This window comes from Xenopus tropicalis, chromosome 1, assembly GCF_000004195.4.
Source record: "Xenopus tropicalis strain Nigerian chromosome 1, UCB_Xtro_10.0, whole genome shotgun sequence".
Taxonomy (NCBI): domain Eukaryota; kingdom Metazoa; phylum Chordata; class Amphibia; order Anura; family Pipidae; genus Xenopus; species Xenopus tropicalis.
Window position 1 is genome coordinate 190,064,161 of NC_030677.2, and position 21,940 is coordinate 190,086,100.

The following is a 21,940-nucleotide window of genomic DNA, read 5'->3' on the forward strand; positions in this document are numbered from 1 at the left end:
CTAGCCAAGGCGCTGTATAACAATTACTGCTGTCTCCATGATGGTCGGGTGACTCAGGGATGCCTGTGTCCAAAAACAAACAACCGTCTCATTGTGTGTCTTTCAGCAATGCAGTAACAATGGCTCTTTGTGTGAGCTCTCTGGGCAAGTGCAGGGGCAGTAGATTTGTACCTGAAGTTCCTTTTCTGCTTTAGCTGCTTACCTGTCAGTAATTTGTGGTTTCTAGGTAGTAATTCAGTGATGTTCTGTGTTAATTTCATACTACATGGCCTATAATATTGTATATGTTTGCTTTGTTTGTATTGTGATTATTGTGAGAAAATACTAATTGTTGGCATAGCACTGTATTATTCTAGGATTAAATTCAAGGATTTTTCTTCAATAATTATTATATATATTCATTCCTAACCAATATCAAATGACAAAATCTGTGATGGCATGAGACGACACCCCCTTAGCTGTGAGACAGCTGATATAATATCAAATGTTGATTATAGTAGATTTAATTCCTGTTGTTTATATGGGGCCAACATATTTCCACAGCACTTTACAGATATTATCCATCAGTTGCTGCCCCAGAAGAGCTTACAATTTAAGGTCCCCATCGCACACACACTATGGTTAATTTAATCTGAAGCCATTTAACCTGCCTGTATGTTTTTGGAGTGTGGGATAAAACCAGAGGAAACCCCACACAGACATTGGGAGAACATACAAACTCCTTGCAGATTGTGCCTTGGTTGGGATTTAATCCAGGACCCCAGCACTGCAAGGCAGAAGTGCTACTCACTGAGCCACCGTAGGACTAGAACAATGACAGCTTGGGCAAAAGTGAATCTAGTAACAGTGCCATAAAAACTAGAGAGGCTGAAGTGAAAAATATTATACATTTACTTCTTATTCTGTTATGATTTTTATGGGGTACTTTTTATTTCTAAATTACACTGTTTACATAGCAAATGATTCACTTTACCATTTAAAATTTTATTCTTGAACCAACAAATGTGTTTTTAGCTGTAATATTGGTGTGTAGGCGCCATCTCAGTGCATTGTGCCTGAGTCTGAGCTTTCAGAAAGCACAACACATTAGAACTTCTTTCAGGCAGCTATTCAAGGAAGCTGTTGTTTCTGCTGCTCAGTGTAACTGGAGGAGTCAGGAGCCGGACTTAGAGTTTGTTTTATTATTGAGTGCTATTCTGATATCTACAACTTTTAGCAATACAGGGGTCAGGGAGCTGCTATCTTGGTACTTTCCCATTGTTCTGATGATCGACTGCTGGGAACACGATGCACAGGGGAGGCCTGAACGTTATCAACCATAAATTGTAGCTAAACGAACATGTAAAATGTTGTCACACAGATTGCACAAGGTCTAGTAACCCATAGTAACCAATCATCAGGTAGCTTTTACTAATCACCTGTCAGCATTTGATTGGTTGTGAAGGGTTATAAAAGCTTGTGTACATTTCAGAACATAGGGAGGCTGGGCAATCCTTCTAGGATATCTGTTAGCCCATCAGTCAAGAACCACACAGTTGGTTGAGGGATCATTACATAAAAGTTCATGCTCATGTGCTAATGATATGATTATCGACATCAGCAGGATCATTTTGGATAAGAAGCATTTTCATACAAGGTGTATACAGTTTGTCATCGATTACAGCTGAACCCTGTTTATCACCAGGGTCAAAACCGTCGTGATCCCATCAAGATGTATAGCAGGGCACTAGATACAGGAAATGTAGGGTATGCTGGGTAATTGTTGTTGTTTTGTCTGCACAAAGGGATGTAGCACTAAGGGAAGACATTTATCACTAAACAGAAACCTTGTTGAAAGGCTGGTTCCAAAGATTCATTATTAAAGGTTGTTAACAAGGACAATAATGGTGAGTGATGGAGCTGATGGCACAAAGCAGCCATCCTATGAAGGAGGTGGTTAAACTTCCTTTGCCCACTGGGAAATCCAGTGACTATGGCAGACTGGCGCTATCACAATTGGCACCACTCACTTCCTCCATTCTACAGTGCAGGACTATGTTGGGGAGGTTAATACATTATTTCTGGTCATGCATTTTACACAGATTGGGGTCATGAATCAGTCTGATCGAGTTCCCGTTTTACACCTATAGTGGCATAAAATGGGAACTTTCCCTTCTGTATGAAGAGATTGAGCTAACACATACCCATTCAGAATGATGTACAGGTATGGGACCTGTTATCCAGAATGCTTGAGACCTGGGGGTTTTTGGATAAGGGATCTTTCCATAATTTAGATCTCCATAACTTGTGTGCTAAAAATTATTCAAATATTGAATAAACCCAATAGGATTGTTTTGCCTTCATTAAGGATTAATGATATCTTAGTTGGGATCAAGTACAGGTACTGTTTTATTATTACAGAGAAAAGGGAATAATTTAACCATTAAATAAACCCAATAGGGCTGTTCTGCCCCCAATAAGGGGTAATTATATCTTAGTTGGGATCAAGTACAGGTACTGTTTTATTATTACAGAGAAAAGGGAATCATTTAACCATTAAATAAACCCAATAGGGCTGTTCTGCCCCCAATAAGGGGTAATTATATCTTAGTTGGGATCAAGTACAGGTACTGTTTTATTATTACAGAGAAAAGGGAATCATTTAACCATTAAATAAACCCAATAGGGCTGTTCTGCCCCCAATAAGGGGTAATTATATCTTAGTTGGGATCAAGTACAGGTACTGTTTTATTATTACAGAGAAAAGGGAATCATTTAACCATTAAATAAACCCAATAGGGCTGTTCTGCCCCCAATAAGGGGTAATTATATCTTAGTTGGGATCAAGTACAGGTACTGTTTTATTATTACAGAGAAACAGGAAATCATTTTTAAAAATTTGAAGTATTTGCTTATAATGGAGTCTAATGGAGATGGCCTTTCTGTAATTTGGAATTTCTTGATAATGGGTTTCCGAATAAGGGATCCCATACCTGTACCAGTAAACATAGGATTTTTACCCCTTTTTTACCCCCCAAAAAAACTGTAAAAGACCCCCAGGCTCCCCCTGTTTAAACTAACCTCTGAGTCTCTGAGTACCTAGCGTTAGGAACAAGTTACCACCCATGCATATGGCAGGCAGCAGATGACAGTTTGGCTTTTTCAAGGGCGTTTTTCCCTGACAAATATTGTTTTATTTAACAAAGAACACCCAACAGACGGTTAAAGCAGAATAATTGGTGACACATTACTACTCTATTCATCAGAATGCTATATTACGTATTTATTGTGCCTCTGCTTCCTGGTTTCTGTTCTTGATGCAGGCTGTAATGGAGCGGTGCCAGTATGACTGCAGGAAGCAAACGTTTCCTGTGACCTGCGGGACATTATCCATTGATCCCAGAAGGAAATCCCTGCTGATCAAATGATACCTTATGTTAGATTCCTGTCAGTTAGTACAATCAGCCACACACTGTCTAATGCTGCCCATAATTACTATGTTGTTAGAATACAATATTTTTAATACTTAATGGATGATAAATGCCTCTACACACCCATGGGATTACAAAGTAAGACTGTTGCTTCATGTAATATATTTTACATGCAGGCTCCAGGCACACAACCTACATGTTACACGTATGTTTAACCTACACTTGCAGGAACTGAATCTCTTGCTCGTATTTTATCAAATGGTGGTACTGGCAATCAGGAACAATCCCCCATATGTAATAAAAGGCGCTAAGTTTGCCCAAGAACAGTAACCCATAGCAACCAATACGATATTTGCTTTTAAGCAGGTGAACAGTAAATGCTACCTGCTGATTGGCTGTTACAGTTTACAGCTCCTGGGCAAACTTAGTGCCTTTTATTACTTAACCCCAAAGTATTTACAGTAAGTGCAATTATGCTAGAGGGTTGAGTAAGAAAACATGGCACGTCGCACCAATATTTTGCGCTACTTTAGTAAATGAGCCCTTACATACTTTGTAATCTGGAAATTTTGTTTTATGGATACAAAAAGAACTTTGTCAGTGCTGAATCCCTGTGAATACAAAAATTAATTCTTGGTAATTTTTTTTTAAATATTTTTTCCTGTTTACAAAATTTTTTTGTTGACAAAATTCATTTTGGAACCTAAAATCTTTAGACAGATTTAATTTTGTGTCTGCAGAATTCTTGCAGCCAAGGTTAATTCTGTGAATTATATTTTTGTGTTTACAGAATGCTTTTCTCTTGGGGTGTAAATCGGGGGTGGGCCAAGCTGACCGGGCGCCCTAGGCAACCCGGACGGCCACCTCACCCCTGCACCTTCTCCCCCCCCCTTTGGCGCGCATGTGCAGTTACGGGGGGTGGGCAATGACAAAGGAGCGCGGACTAGAGGTAGGCAGGAGAGGCTCCCCCAATCGTTGTTCCCTAGGCAGCTGCCTCTTCTGCCTACCCCTAGTTCCGGCCCTGATGTCAATAAATTCTCTAGTTGTGAACTGTATTTTGTGACCACAAAAATAACTTTGTCAACAAAATGTAAAATCATAGATTTTTGGATTTATAAAATGTATTCTACTTCTCAGAATGAACAAACAGCTCCCCATGTGTAGGTACTTAGTCTTAATATAGTTACACTGATAGCAGTGCGACATGAACTTGATGCCAATTTCTTCCTTTCTCTTGTTTTATCTCGGATGTATTCTCAAGTGAGGCCAATGCAAAACCTCTGATACTAAGCTCTTCGGCTGCCAAGAACAGCACAAAAATTAGAAACAAGCCTGATAACATATTTCTCCTGTATTAGGGCTGCACTACACAGCAGGCTTGAGTCAGGTACATTTTAGGTCTAACCCACATTTAAGGGCTTTGGTTGGAGAGACATCCCAGTCCCACAAAATCTATTGCTTGTACTTGAGACATTTTGTCACAAAAAGTACATATTTTACAAGCCCTCCCTATTCAAGTTAGTTTGAAATCCCATAATTTATAGGAGTTGGCTTAGCCTCCCCAAAAGGAGACCAACTGCCGCGTGTAAGTATATAGCTATAAGTTCTCCCATCTATGCCAGTAGCCTCCCCAAACAAGATTCTTATATGAGCAGATATATGCTGTTCCAGCTATTACAGATTTACAGTAAATAATAAATATATGTAGAAGGAGTAACAAGGATCCATTCTGGTTTATCCATTACAAAACAGTGGCCTCTATATTATTATAAATCACTGTATGATTATTTATTATTTTTTGGTTGTGGGTTTCAAAGGTTTTACAGAGAAGATGTTTTACATTTCTGCTGGCCGATTAGTACAAGATGAGCGCTATACATGTGTTGGTGTTGAGTGTATACAGGCTGAATAGATTTTGTGGCTGGGAATACAGGGTATGAATGGTGCCGATGGATGTGGCTGGTAGTGCTGAATGAGTGTACGTGGGTCTGTAGGCTGATGCTGCTAAATGTAGGATGTGGAACGTTGGGCATTTATACATACCTGGACTCACTGACCCACTGTTCACAGTAATTCATTTCTGGAATCAAGTTCACTCTATTTTTCCCTTCCTTTCTTATATTTCTTCTATACCTTATTCTACACTCTCGCCCCTTTTCCTTTTCTTTTTTGCCTTCTATATCTTTTCTAATCCTTTTACAGTCCTTCCCCTCTGCTTGCACAATCTTCTACTTCTTTGCCCTCTCCCTCTCATACCTTGCTTATCTTGCACCCTAGACCATAAGCTTTCTCCCCTTCTCTTTCCAACCCATCCCATACTATATATGCATGGTATCTATTAAAGGTATAGGATAGTGCAAGGATAATTAAAGGAGGTTGGACCTCTCTTTATCTCTAGCATGTAAAGGCAATTGTACCTATGTTCGAGCATACAACTGACCAAAAGGATTTTAAAGGGCATCCTAAGTCTCCCCTAACTGGGGTCTTCTTCTAACATCTGGTGCCAAACAGTACAGGTATACATAGGAGATGTGTATCACTGGAGCATGATAGATGGGCATGATATCACAGAGATTTTTGGGGTTGGTTAAGGGGACTGGGATGAGGAAGGTGTGTAATGCAGGAGACCCAGAAGTGTAAAGTTACTGTACAAGTGAGAAGGATAAAAAAAGTGTTTCTAGGAATTAGGTTCCCCTTTACAGAGGATGTATGGCCAATCTTTTTATATCCCAATATAATTTATTACTTTTTTTTTAATTTGGAGAATAGTAACTGTATTATACTGTTCTCCATGTGCCAATATTCACTTGAAAATACAGTGGGGCCTAACGGAGAGGCTGCCTTTCCCAGAGAAACACCTTGGCTTGGCGTGGATTTAAATATGTATGAGACAAGAAACAAGTCTGGTTTTGTCTAACGTTGTGTAAGTGGCAGTGGTATTTCCAGTTTTCGAATAGTAGTAAGGTTAATTAATTTTCTGAGAAGGATTTACTTGGTGCCACTAGAAACATCTCCCAAAATTAAGGGGGAACTCTGGCTTCCAAAATTTGTTAAAGAGCTGCAAAGCAGTTCTTCTCTTTCTGCAACATTTAAAATACTGGCAGGGAAGGAGGGACTAAAACATTGATGTTCCAACTTCTCCACAGCTTACAGACAGCATGCAGGAAATACATAACCCACTAAGGGTTGCCACCTGTCTGGTTTTGACCTGGACAGCTCAGTTTTTGGAAGTTTTTGTCTGTCTTAAAACTGTCCCAATTTTGAAAACCGGACAGGACTCTCCAAAACTGATGAGGCAATTGGGAAATTGCTGATCGCCAAATCATAGCCCCACCCCCACATCACCAGCCCGCCCATGTGATGTCATGTTCCCGCCCCTTGTCCGGAGATATATGCAAGCCAAAAGGTGGCAGCCCTATACAATACATTACTCTGTGATGTTCCTTTCCTAATTGACATCATGTGTGCAGGGAATTGTGTAGTGTCCCATGTTCTGGCAAATGCCAGAGGGGCTGCTGTAAGATGCCATAGACAGTTACTATTTATTGGGCTGGGGGGGGCTGTTGGGATTCTCTGTAGTTGAAATGCCAGGGCCTATTTTGAATCCCAGACCAGGCCTGTTATAGGGCATTATAGCTTGCAACCTGTATGTATTTATTCACTCGTGCTTAACTGGATAATATTTGTATTTATATACGTAAGTGCCCGGCCACCTTTACTCCTGGTGGTCAGAGCTGGCCTTGACCTGTCACTGTTTTCTGTAGATACGGCAACTATCACCCTTGTGTTGACTTCTCTTTCTTCTCCCCCTCTGCTTCTTGTTGCAGCTTTGATGTGGACAATGGCACCACATCGGGACGGAGTCCCCTGGATCCCATGACAAGCCCGGGATCGGGGCTGATTCTTCAAGCCAACTTTGTCCACAGTCAGAGAAGGGAATCCTTCTTGTACAGGTCAGACAGTGACTATGAACTGTCTCCAAAGTCCATGTCCAGGAACTCCTCCATTGCTAGTGATATGTAAGTATCTTATCGCTTTGCACCAATTTTTTGCTCACATTTATGATACTAAAGTAAAGCCAAGGTTTCAGGGATCCACCCAGGCCAAAGCCAAGTATTCAATCCACCCATTTGACAAACCAATAGGATTATGCTATATATTTAATTATTTACCCCTCTACACAATCCTGTTGAGCACCCAAAGGCACAAGTTCTTGAGCTTCTGCACTTCCCCTATGAATACAGTTCTGCCTCCATTCTAGGCAGATTTGTAATGCTCCACATGGGGCAGAGCGAAGCAAGATCAAGGACACAAGTGCTTTTTGAATGAGCACTAAGGGGGCACTTGCATTGGGGGTCCTCTCAAACTACCCCTTAATTCTTTTGCATTGACTAAATAAATACTGGGCAAAAGGAGAATGTGTTGGTGAATGCACTCATGACATTTCTCTGAATTCACACTCACTTTGGGCATTATTTACAAATAAACACATTTCGGATAGAATTTGCATGAATTATTAAGTGCAGTGGAATATATTGCCACTTTATATATCCATGTAAATAATAATAATAACAATTTGTGCCTAGTCATGAGTGCAAACCTTGCAGGTCACACATTGGGGACAAAACAAATGAAACTTTGAATCCAATTATGGAGTTTATAAAAGCAATGGGGGTGAGTAAATAAAGGGATTGCATTCCTAGTGACCAGTCTATGGGGAACATGTGCTGCAAGAATGTGTCACCATTACTATAAATACAATAAGTGGTGCCATTCCTCCTCCTCTTTTGATAACCTTGGCTGGAATGTGTGATCAGTGCCAGAGACCAGCACATCAGGGGAATCTAACATGGTATATAAGTATATATAAAAGAAGCAGCACAGGTATGGGACCTGTTATCCAGAATGTTCGGGACCTGGGGTTTCAGTTATTTGGATCTCCATTCTTTGTCTACTAAAAAATAACTTACATTTAAATAAACTCAATAGGATTGTTTTGCTGCCAATAAGGATAATTTTTATCTTAGTTGGGATCAAGTACAGGTACTGTTTTATTATTACAGAGAAAAGGGAATCATTTAACCATTAAATAAACCCAATAGGGCTGTTCTGCCCCCAATAAGGGGTAATTATATCTTAGTTGGGATCAAGTACAAGGTACTGTTTTATTATTACAGAGAAAAGGGAATCATTTAACCATTAAATAAACCCAATAGGGCTGTTCTGCCCCCAATAAGGGGTAATTATATCTTAGTTGGGATCAAGTACAGGTACTGTTTTATTATTACAGAGAAAAGGGAATCATTTAACCATTAAATAAACCCAATAGGGCTGTTCTGCCCCCAATAAGGGGTAATTATATCTTAGTTGGGATCAAGTACAGGTACTGTTTTATTATTACAGAGAAAAGGGAATCATTTAACCATGAAATAAACCCAATAGGGCTGTTCTGCCCCCAATAAGGGGTAATTATATCTTAGTTGGGATCAAGTACAGGTACTGTTTATTATTATAGCAAAAAAAAGAGATTTATTGTAACATTTTGAATTATGTGGTTAAAATAGAGTCTATTGGGCCTGTATGTCTAGGAGTCTATGGTCTATTTGGATCAAGTACAGGGCACTGTTTAATTATTACAGAGAAAAAGCAAATAACTCTTAAAACTTTGAATAATTGGATTAAAATATTGTCTATAGGAGATGCCCTTCCAGTTATTTGGAGCTTTCTGGATAACGGGTTTCGGGATAACAGATCCCATGTATAATGAGCACAGACAGCAAATCAACGTATGCAGTCCCTAGCCAGCGGGTGAAACTGGCAGCTCTCCAGCTGGACAACAAGTCCCATCATCCTCAGCGGCCAGTTCTCAGCTGCTAGTGGTACTTCTTAGATTGACATTTCTAGTTAAGCAGCACAGGAGGGATCAAATAGATCAGTAATATAAAAACCAATGAGCTCTAACTGGCAATACAGATAACAAATACTCATAGACTAACTGATATGTGCCTGAACTGAGCAGCCAAGTGTCCACACAGATCCATCACCAATTGATATAGCCACAGCCCACTGTAGACCTTTGCTTATAGGATTTATACCCAGGCAGATATTCACTGAGTTTTATTTACTTTGGTTTATTTATGGGACAAAAAAAAAATCGGCTGCTGATATGGTCAAGATGGGGCGATAAGGCAGTCAATGTTTGACCATTTATAGTCAAATTTTAACTAATGTAGGCAAAATTCTGATTGGCCGCTGGAAGTTACTACTCTTGAGTACATTTTTCCCTTATTTGTAAATTCTCTAGTGAGTCATGGAGCAAGCGATGCCAAACTGTAGGTGCAGCGTTACATGTTCCTATATGAAACAGCATTTCCTTGGCAGTCAGTGTTAATCAGTTGGCATAAGAGCATTCCAGGAAGTTGCCCCGAGCCACCTCTAATTAGCGTGTTGGCAAACTCAGCATTACAGTACTGCAATCCCCATAACTGCTAAAAAACCAAAGGAGACTTTTCCAATACAGTAAGATAAAAACAGCACAGGGATGTTTAGTGCATCAATATCCTGATATGTAGGTATGTGGGGGCACAGGAACACTTCAGATTGCACATCTCTTCATAAAAAGGCAACCAACTTTCTAAGGGAAACAATTGATATTGCTGCCCCATATCACAGGGCGTACTTATATTCAGCGCTATCATTAAATGATGAGCAATAGCAGCCCTTAGGGAGCACGAGTGTACATAGTATTCTCACTATCATGCACCGACGTGAAAAGGCAACTGGCCAGATCCTGAGCCCACAACTGGGAAAGTGGCATATTCTGTGGGGAATGACATTCCAGTCTTTCAACAGATTGTCTTTTGGATGTTTAATGAAGACAAATGCCTTCTTCCATGATCCATCTAAATGTATAAATAAATTATTTTATTGTGAAATTATAGAGCAAAATATACAAAAATTATTTATCTGCCATTCCCATGTTCTAGAGCCTGACAGATTGATTTGGTCAAAATCATTACAAGTGTTTAAATTTTAATTGGCCTGTACATTGTGGAGCAGCCAATGATTGCAAATGTATGTGGCTACTGGCCAACCACAATGGCAGCTGCAACTCGAAGGCTTCACCATATTTAATATACACTGGTTTTTGACTGCTTTTGGCCCACCTTACACTCATGGCTTTGGTTCTTCCATTAGGAGGCCCAGCTGAACACAAGCAGCAAAAAATGTTCATTTTGGTTAGATAAAATTAAGCATAAACAGCGCCAGACTGGGCCAGTGGGAAACAAGGAAAAAACCCAGAGAGCCCTGGCTGCCCCACTGACCCAGACCCACTCCCCTTTGACATACCCTCCAGATCTCTGTCACACTTGAGATTATTGTGCGATAGAGGGAGGTGGGGTTGCGGCATCAACCTTTGGAGGAATTGATGGTGACTTCATTAATGGGGGGGCCCTGAGGAGGTAGCCACGGTGGGCCTAGAATTACCACCTTTTTTATTGTTAAATACTAGCCTTTGGGTGGGGGAATAGGAAGTGATGTCACTTGGGGGTGGGAAAATGGGTGGAGTGGGTGAGGAAATTGGCGGAGTGGGTGAGGAAATGGGCATAGTGGGCAGGGCATAGGCGAGATGAACCTTATAAGCGGTAATCAGGCAATGGAGAGGGTCAGAGAAGGAAGGGATTTATATAGAGTACTAGCTGGTTAAATACCTGGTCGAATACAAGCAGGGCGACAACCCTAAGTGGGCTCCGGACCCCCCCAGTCCCACTCTGACAATAAAAGTTATTCCAATTCCTCCATGAGCAGGAGCCTTGGATAAATTTTGGATCTGTTGTTTGTTTACGTGCAGTCATTGAATTGGAACATTCCAGCCGTAAGGCATTTGCCTCTCCGGTTACTATGCACTAAATATAACGCTGCATGCCAGGCATTACAAAGCTGGATATGTGCAGCACACAGTACATGGGACACAAATGGGAGCCTATGCTCAGATAAGCCAGTATGGGGGAAGGAGAGACGCTGGCAGGGGTGAGAGCTAATAGTACAAGTAGAGTGTGCCTATCTCCCATGCACAAAATCACCCCCCACATCATTTTATTTTTGGTACAGAATAGAAGCACATGGCATCCCAGCAATCAATGGCCCCCACCCAAAATTACACTATAATAAGACTATTATAGGTCTTTATGTAAAAAAACACAATATAGCCAAACGTATGTGGACACCAATTCTAATTTTTGGCTTTGGCTATTTGGACCTTTCCTGTTTCAGAAAGATACTTGCAGGGATTTGTACCAAAATATATGGTTTGCTTCAAAGTGAAGCGGTAATAGCCATTGGGTTCTCCAAAATGCTGGCATCTGGGATGCAAAGTGTGTTAGCAATGGCTAGTGAGAAAGTAAGCAATAGCAAGGGAGTCATTGTTATTCTTATTTGTTTAGGGACTTTTTAGGTTCTTTGATTCCTATGAGGTCTTTATTGAATTGGGCTCCCTAGGAATATCTAGTAATTAGATATAGTAACTAGTAATTAAATATATTAAAAGTTGCAGAAAAATCACAAAACTGCAGCTTTTTCAAATTGTTGTGCCAAAAGCTCTACTTTTTTGAATTGTTGCACAAAAAAAACACTGTCAAAAATCAGAAAATCTCTAAAGTTTTGAAGCAAAGAAGGATCCTCCAGGGAAGGGAAAGGAAAACATCTGCCATTGACTTCTTTATGATCTTGACAAGTTTTAGCTGGCGAATAGTTGTGAGCAAATTTCAGCAGGCACGGATTCACCGTGAAATTCCACATTTCTCCATTGGTGATTCGTTAAGGAGTAAAAAGTCATCGAAAAAAAAAGTTGTGGTCGTATTAACCAAGTCGTAGTTGCATCAAAAAAGTCACGCGTTTTGAAAATTTGCCGCTGTTTTGTACATTTTTTAGCAGTTTCGTGAATTTCCCAGGAAAACTAAATGGGACAGATTCGCTCATCACTACTGGTGAATTGTCAGATTCAGATTTTTAGCAGTTTTGTAACATTATAAATCTCGGAAAAGGCTGAACTTTTTTTTCTTGCCAACTTTTAGTGCAGAAAGGGTGCCCACACCCTCCTCCCCTCTGAAGTTATAGCATGAGTCTGCTGCGCTCTAGAAACTTTACCTGTAACCTCTCTCAGTTTAGCGCTCACCCAGGTGTCTCTTTCCCTACCATGTGATTCAATGGCTCTTTATTTGCATTGGGGCCCTTCACTAGCGTGGGAATTTGGTGCCAGAAAAAGCTGCACAGACACGGAGTAGGCACATACATTGTTATTTATACATGGCGCAATGCCTTTTGCTGGAGGGAACCCCAGATTAAACATAGTTGGGGTGCATTTCTTAAAGCTAATTCTAAATCTTTTTCCATGAGTTTGCAAAGAGCCAATAGCTGTTGCCCGTGGCGCCTGTAACTGATCCCAAGGCCAATATACAGACAGATCTGTACCCACACTAAGCTATGTCTTCATACTGTATAATCTATCCAGTGAAATAAATGGAAGAGACCACCCTTGGAACATATATTTTCCATTAGAGAAGTTTCTCTTTAACAGTACAGCTGGGTTGTTTTCCACTGCTGGAGACACAGAGTCCTCTAAATGTTCTGATTCACTAATCTAATTGGCATTTTTATTTCAGTAAATATAACTGAACCAGTAAAGTTTCCCATAGATCAACTAAAAAATAAGCCAAATTAAAGGATACAGATGGCGATGGGTGTATGGGAAAAATGCTGGAAATGCAAGATTTCAGCCCTGCAGTTTCTTTTATTTGAATATAGATTTGTTTTCCAAACATGTCAGCCGTGGCACTGCAACATATTTAAGGGATTTACTTTTTCTATAAAATCTTCTTTTCTCTGGAATCAACATCAGAGTGGTTCCAGTCTCCAGGGGCCAATGTACATGCAGCAGTAATGACATTAGCAGCGATGTTATAAATAGCTGATGGGCTCAGTCACCATGAGTTCATATTGCTTCAGCTTTACTGTAAAATAATACCATTATAATCTGCTTGCTGTGATGTCACAGAGACATGATTACATCATTTATATGGTAGCATCTAGCCATGACCGGTGCCATTACTGTAAAAAAAAAAAAAAAAAAAAAAAAGATTTCAGTGGTTTAGGGTGCAGCACTGCTGTATCATGAAGGATTATTTACTAAGCGCAGGGCAGGTGCAAAGTGCAAACATTGGGCATGATGCTATATTTTCACTCTGTGCTTGCTGCTCTGCATTCACAAATATCTGCTTCCACCCCATTAATATAGCTCTACCCGCACACAGAAGGAACTCCCCCCTTCTACTCCATACCCTTCTACTCCATACCCTTCCTCTAACTACCCTTTCTCTACAGTCTCGGCATTGTGCCCAGCGGTGCTGCAGTCTGCAACTAGTTCTGAATTTCCAGGGCAATGTAGGTACAGAGACAGGCCACAGGCGCAAGTGTTTCTAGAATGAGCACTAAGGGGCGCACTTTTGTGTTCTGTAGTCCCCTAGCACTGTCATAGTAAACCCCCTAGTGTTAATTACCAGGCCCAGACTGGCAATCTGTGGGTTCTGGCAAATCCCAGAGAGGCTGCTGTAAGATGCCATAGACACTCACTATTTATTGGGCTGGTGGGGGCTCTGGGTACTTGAGATACCTGGACCTATTTTGATGCTCAGCCTGTTAATTACCCAGACAAAGAAGTGGACCGATACCATTCGTAGGCTGGAATGCTTGGCCACGTAATTGCACCTTGGCTTGGGTTTAGAGATTGCTGTGCTGATCTCTCGCCAGGGTGCTGTGGAAAGGTTATGCCTTCAACATGGTATTCCTCAAGCTGCTAATTATGTGGTGCCAGCTCTTAGCCAAGGATCAGTAGCACTAAATCCGCAGTCTCTTCTGCCAGTCTAAAACCTGCACTCATTTGCAAGTTAGTCTGTTCATTTCTCTTCCTTTCATTGGGGCTGGAGGGCCTCGCTCTACATTGAAACATGTAGTTTAGGAATAACCCTTCAGCCTTTCATTTGCAACTCACAAATCCTAATTATTAGACAAATTAAGTCCTCATGTTTTTTTTTATCTACTGCCTTCTACTCCCAGGGGTCCCTGCAATGCTGGGAACCCAAAGCAAATGCCCTGGTAAGTGCCAAATACCCTACTTTTGACCAGAGAAAACTGCTAAAGCTTCAGTTACTGATGCAGGAGTCATCTTCTGGCTCTTCCCTGCTCAGTTTTATTACACACATTATTATTATTATTATTATTATTATTATTAACAGCAACATATTCTGCAGGTTTGTACAATAAATGGGTGTATAGAATAAACATTCAAATAAACAACCAATAACCAATACAAGAGGTAAAGAGGGCCCTGCCCAACAGAGCTTAGAATCACATCTTCACATTAGCAAATAATATCATGGAAACAAAAAAATAATGAATATAAATTGCAAACATGCTAAGCAAAGCCATTGGCAAGGTGTGGGTGGGTAGGATATGTCCCCTTTAAAGCTTGTGTAAAAATATAGCCATGTGATGGCAGTGCCCCTTTAAAATGATATTAATATAGTGTTAACTTCTATGTTTTGCAGACATGGAGATGACTTGATTGTAACACCATTTGCTCAGGTACGTACCAAGAATGCACTGTGTGGGTAATGCAGGGATGGCCACAAGGTGGCGCTATACTACAACTTGCTGGGCATGTTGTAGATATTAGAACATTAATTGCAGAATTCCCAGCTGGACATCCCTGGTGTATTATAGGTACCTCTTACCTGAAGGGTTAATAATACTTCTGCAATGCAAAAGGATGCAAAAATTACACAATCTAAATATTCTATGTATTTCCCCTCACCAGGCTGCAACTGAAAAAAAAGTTTTTATTTAAGTTTTGGAAAGTTGAACTTCCCCTTTAATTATCTGAGGCTATTCTATAGCATGTGGAACTGGTGTCTTGGGGTCTATATGATGCCCTATCTCCTACTTTATAGCCCTAGGCCCTTCTCGTGTTTTCAATGGCGTAACTATAGAGGGGGACAGAGGGGCCCAAGTTATGCGTTTTGTGTTTATCCCCTTATATACAGTAGTACTTTTTCTCTGCTATGTTACAGCCCCCTTTGCATAGCTGTGGCCAGGGCCGCCGCTCCCTATAAGCAGAGTACTCAGTCTGCATAGGGCACCAACTCCCAGGGGGGCACCATCCCAGCTGCTCCAAAAAAAAAACATTTTTATATATTATAACATACCCCCCAACACTGTCCCACCGTTTTTTATAGTGCATCCCGCTGTCCCAGATAGTTCAATCTATGGGGGCACTTACTATGGGGGCATTGTCTATGGGGGCAATTGGGGGCACTGTGTGTGGGGCCCCTATAGTAGGTGTTTTTTTTTATTTTATTTTTACTTCTATAATATTCGGGGGAGGGGGCACAAAAGTAAATTTCTGCTTAGGGCACCCATTTGGCCAGCAGCGGCCCTGGCTGTGGCCCTCACTCAGTTTGGCCCCCAATGTCCGATGAGTTTGGCACCTGCTGTAGAAGAATCTCAGTCCTTGTAATATAGTGACATCTAGTGGCCACAAAGTGCAGTTGCAGAACTAAAGCATACATACAGTAAAGGGACTCTCATCAGTCATTTATTCTGTCTGAGCTGCTGGGGGTCAAAATGTTTTTTATTTTATTGAGCCATTCACTCTAGCAATAGTTACCTCCCCACAGAGCCCCGCTGTGCTATAGGCCACTGTGCCATGAAAAATCCTCTATGCTGAGTGCCACTTACACAGTACACGTCTATCTATTGTGAGATCCATTTCTACCTGTGATATTAATCATGCCGTGTATTCCCCCCCAGGTACTGGCCAGTCTGCGTACTGTAAGGAATAATTTTGCTGCACTAACCAATTTGCAAGATCGAGCACCCAGCAAGTGAGTACAGCCATGTCTGTTTAAAGGGCAACAAATGTGGGATTCTGTCGAAGCTAAAAACCATTAGGAGGGTTGGTGCCACGTGACATGTCCAAAGGTGGCTAAGTAAGGACTTTAGCACTTTTATGCCAAACCCATGTTTTATTAAATAGATCAATTATTACCTCATATATTATTTAACATAATTGGCCAACCGCACCTAGAATTAAACAACATAATAACCGCTATGCAGAGAAAATGTTCATATGAACATATCAACCCACTCCTTGTGGGTCCTCACATACTGAGCTGTGGAGATGTTTATTACCATCATTTAAAGGGACAGTACACCCCCTTTTCAACATGAGCTGAATGAATATGACTAAAATCTATAAAATACGTGCTAAAATCCTTTTTGCCTATTGTTTTAAATAAAAAACATCTATGGTTTCTGTTATTTCTGGCATATAAATATAAAGCCAGTTTGACTTTAGCACTCTGTTACTTCCTGATCCCAGAGAGCAATGGGGGATCTTATAAAACTAATTACCAATCCACTGTGAAGCCCCTGATAATGAGCTGCTCAAAGGGTGCTGCTTAAAGAATGGAAGAGTTTGTTTGTTTATTTAAAGGTAGATAGGGTGCTCTGAACAAATTGCCCTGATTATAATAGGAGAATATGGATATTTCAAAAATTAAAGCAATAGGCAGAATGTAATTTCAACACAAGTCCTATATACTGTGCCCATTTTTAGCAAAGGTGTTTTAGGTGTATTCTGTGCCTTTAAGGACTCTCCTAGCAACTGCATATGGGGTAATAAATTATCCAAAATATCACTTAGTTCAGACAATTCCAAGCATTCTCATGCTTTTGATGAAACTGTGACCTCCATCTTGTTAGATCTTTTGGTGCACACTATGGCCAATAATGTTAAATTAAGTAAGTGGTAATACTGTACTGTCTGTAGGAAGTGACGTTTGGGAAGTTTCTCTGGTCAGTTCTAAGCAGGGAATCATCACAAGACTTTCCTTTTCTAACTCCCTTTTCTACTGGCTGCAGTTGGGCAAAATGAACAGCAGGTGGCGTTGCTGTTTGAAATCCATTAGATCAGTGCTGTCCAACTGGCGGCCCGCGACCCCCCTCTGTGTGGCCCCCCACCTGTCTGTCTGCTTTGATGGCTTACCTTTGAGTAAGCATTAAATGGTATCAGAACTGAGATTAACTGGCCCCCTGCATGGTTCTCACCTCAGATTCAGGCTGTAATCCCTCTGTATTGTTTAAATATGTAATCCCCTGTGTTGTTCACACCTTTTAATCCCTGCATTGTTCACCCCCTGCAGTGTTCACACCTCAGGCTCAGACTGTAATCACTCCCATTGTTTACTTCTTCACTCCTCAGACATAGGTACTGTAGGCAGAGTATGGCACATACAGCCAGCATAGGGCAGGTAGAGTATGGCACACACAGGCAGCATAGGTCAGGGAGGGTATGGCACACACAGGAAGGGTAGGGCAGGCAGAGTATGGCACACACAGGAAGGGTAGGGCAGGCAGAGTATGGCACACACAGGCAGGGTAGGGCAGGCAGAGTATGGCACACACAGTCAGGGTAGGGCAGGCAGAGTATGGCACACACAGTCAGGGTAGGGCAGGCAGAGTATGGCACACACAGGCAGGGTAGGACAGGCAGAGTATGGCACGCACAGACAGCTTAGGACAGGCAGAGTGCTTCCTGTGTGTGCCATACTCTGCTTGCCCTATGCTGCTTGTGGGAGGTGAACCTGGCAGAGGGTTTGTTGTGGGAGTTTGTTAGCAGTTGCAAATAGCCATTAAATGGTCCCTAAGGTGTGTAATTATGTGCTGGGGGTTGCTCTGCTATCCACAGGGGAGGAGGAGGCATATGGAATTTAAGGGTATATCTTAATATGACATAATTTTTTCACATATGAATGATGGTTGATATCCCCACAGTAAGGACCAAGCATTTGGGATTTTGCTGTGTTACCACCATTGTGATAAAATAGGTGTGGTTTGAAGTGGGTGTGGTTTCAAAAAGGGGTGGTCAAAACTGGCTTCCATTAGCGGCCCTCCACCATGTATGCTAGAGAAATTCCGGCCCTCGGCACCGTAGAAGTTGGACAGCACTGCATTAGATCAACAGTGTAAAATAGCTCCAAAACTAGAAATCCATGGCAAAAGTTCTCAGGAGAGTAAATTGCTTTTAAGAGAAATGACACAGGTTGCAAATGGGATTAAAAATAGAGCAATTCCATGTACCAAACAGTCCTGAATGATGTCTGTATCAGCCAGCGCCATGTAGCACTTGTCTGACGGAATCTGATGGCCGGGATCTTCTTTCAGCTTCATCCACTATTCTGTTCTAACACCTTCTCTTCTCTTGGTTTTTAGACGATCCACAATGTGTAACCAACCATCCATCAACAAAGCAACTATACCAGGTAGGTCCCCAGATTCTGCCCTGTCGGTATCCGTTATGGTATGAAATGTGCTGCTACTCTCTAGGGATCGGTATGAAATGTGCTGCTACTCTCTAGGGATTGTATGAAATGTGCTGCTGCTCTCTAGGGATCGGTATGAAATGTGCTGCTACTCTCTAGGGATTGTATGAAATGTGCTGCTGCTCTCTAGGGATCGGTATGAAATGTGCTGCTGCTCTCTAGGGATTGTATGAAATGTGCTGCTACTCTCTAGGGATTGTATGAAATGTGCTGCTGCTCTCTAGGGATCGGTATGAAATGTGCTGCTGCTCTCTAGGGATCGGTATGAAATGTGCTGCTACTCTCTAGGGATTGTATGAAATGTGCTGCTACTCTCTAGGGATTGTATGAAATGTGCTGCTACTCTCTAGGGATTGTATGAAATGTGCTGCTGCTCTCTAGGGATCGGTATGAAATGTGCTGCTGCTCTCTAGGGATCGGTATGAAATGTGCTGCTACTCTCTAGGGATTGTATGAAATGTGCTGCTACTCTCTAGGGATTGTATGAAATGTGCTGCTACTCTCTAGGGATTGTATGAAATGTGCTGCTGCTCTCTAGGGATCGGTATGAAATGTGCTGCTGCTCTCTAGGGATCGGTATGAAATGTGCTGCTACTCTCTAGGGATTGTATGAAATGTGCTGCTACTCTCTAGGGATTGTATGAAATGTGCTGCTACTCTCTAGGGATCGGTATGAAATGTGCTGCTACTCTCTAGGGATTGTATGAAATGTGCTGCTGCTCTCTAGGGATTGTATGAAATGTGCTGCTGCTCTCTAGGGATTGTATGAAATGTGCTGCTGCTCTCTAGGGATTGTATGAAATGTGCTGCTGCTCTCTAGGGATCGGTATGAAATGTGCTGCTGCTCTCTAGGGATCGGTATGAAATGTGCTGCTGCTCTCTAGGGATTGTATGAAATGTGCTGCTACTCTCTAGGGATCGGTATGAAATGTGCTGCTACTCTCTAGGGATCGGTATGAAATGTGCTGCTGCTCTCTAGGGGTCGGTATGAAATGTGCTGCTACTCTCTAGGGATCGGTATGAAATGTGCTGCTGCTCTCTAGGGATCGGTATGAAATGTGCTGCTACTCTCTAGGGATCGGTATGAAATGTGCTGCTGCTCTCTAGGGATCGGTATGAAATGTGCTGCTGCTCTCTAGGGATCGGTATGAAATGTGCTGCTACTCTCTAGGGATCGGTATGAAATGTGCTGCTGCTCTCTAGGGATCGGTATGAAATGTGCTGCTACTCTCTAGGGATCGGTATGAAATGTGCCGCTGCTCTCTAGGGGTCGGTATGAAATGTGCTGCTGCTCTCTAGGGATCGGTATGAAATGTGCTGCTGCTCTCTAGGGATCGGTATGAAATGTGCTGCTGCTCTCTAGGGATCGGTATGAAATGTGCTGCTACTCTCTAGGGATTGTATGAAATGTGCTGCTACTCTCTAGGGATTGTATGAAATGTGCTGCTACTCTAGGGATTGTATGAAATGTGCTGCTACTCTCTAGGGATCAGTATGAAATGTGCTGCTACTCTCTAGGGATTGTATGAAATGTGCTGCTACTCTCTAGGGATTGTATGAAATGTGCTGCTACTCTCTAGGGATTGTATGAAATGTGCTGCTACTCTCTAGGGATTGTATGAAATGTGCTGCTACTCTCTAGGGATTGTATGAAATGTGCTGCTGCTCTCTAGGGATCGGTATGAAATGTGCTGCTACTCTCTAGGGATTGTATGAAATGTGCTGCTACTCTCTAGGGATTGTATGAAATGTGCTGCTACTCTCTAGGGATTGTATGAAATGTGCTGCTACTCTCTAGGGATTGTATGAAATGTGCTGCTACTCTCTAGGGATTGTATGAAATGTGCTGCTACTCTCTAGGGATTGTATGAAATGTGCTGCTACTCTCTAGGGATTGTATGAAATGTGCTGCTGCGCTGCAGTTGGTGGTATAGGATACTCTGATGGGATTTTTAAGTACAAAGTACAGATTGCACAGTTGCCCCAGATTGTATAAGGAACACTCTGTGCCGCTGTTGGTTTGTCCCCTAGCTGTATGCTGGCTGCTTTACTTGTTTCTTGTATGAAGAGATTCTCTTATATTGGGGCATTGGTAGAAACAGGTTGTTACAGGGTCTGGCTCAGTAAGGATCTGCATTCAAGCAAGTCCAGCCTGCTGAACCGCAACTTGCATTGGCTGGGAAGTCATTCTGTTTCACACCCAAATTCACATATTGGGAGTTTTAGTGCAAAAAAAATTGAATTGTGGCAAAAATTAGAATTTGAACATTGATGTGCTTGAACGTAAAAGATTTCTGTAAATTTCGCTAAAAGCTTGTACCTGACATGGCCACTAGAGGGCAGGAGAGACAAACAAATGCTCATCCTGCCATTTAAATGTCCCTGGATCATGGCATGATGAGCTGTATCACAGTGTGTGTGTGTGTGTGTGTGTGTCTATATATATATATATATATATATATATATATATATATATATATATATATATATATATATATATATATATATATATATAGGCTCCTTCAGGGCTTATCTATGGATGGCACAAGCATAGCCTGACCTATCATCACTCACAGGGCCAATATCAACTAATTAGAACCCCTTACACCCAAAAAAAATTCCTTGTATGGCCATGCCCCTGCCTGCCCAGCCATGCCCCACTGTGCCCAGAAGCTGCTCATGATCTACCCTAAACCCTACACACCACCTGCATATATTTTGGGTATGATTTGTTTGCCCAGTTGTTCAGGTATAATCAGTGCCTCCTTATGAATCATTTCTCTCTGATTTGCCCCGGTACCATCTCTCCTGTTCATTGGCCTGCGCCTGACCATAGTTCCTTATAGTTCCATAGTTCTCTTGAGGTTCTGTGACACCGGCAGCCTACACTAGTGAGTGCAGCACTGGGCAGGGACTTTATTCACTGAGGTGAGCATAATGCATTGGGAGTAACTTACTAACACCGGGCTAAATTGTCCCAGTGCTGTAGCCCCTAGCAACCAACCAGCAATTAGCCTAGTCTGCCGTTTGTAGCATAAGGAAAGTAAATATCTGATTGGTTGATGTATTAAAACAGCCACAGATATGTATCTG

General features: G+C 41.7%; 1 protein-coding gene across 5 annotated transcripts in view; it reads left to right on the forward strand.

The window, feature by feature from the left end:
• Positions 1-21,940, forward strand: part of pde4d (phosphodiesterase 4D) — a 446,323-nt gene that overhangs the window by 324,171 nt on the left and 100,212 nt on the right. For all 5 annotated transcript variants that reach the window (XM_031894063.1, XM_002938180.5, XM_004910348.4 and 2 more), the window contains 4 exons: positions 7,238-7,429; positions 15,014-15,050; positions 16,275-16,348; positions 18,738-18,787. In XM_031894063.1, the coding sequence (XP_031749923.1) occupies positions 7,238-7,429; positions 15,014-15,050; positions 16,275-16,348; positions 18,738-18,787 (353 nt within the window). The remainder of the gene's footprint in view (positions 1-7,237; positions 7,430-15,013; positions 15,051-16,274; positions 16,349-18,737; positions 18,788-21,940) is intronic.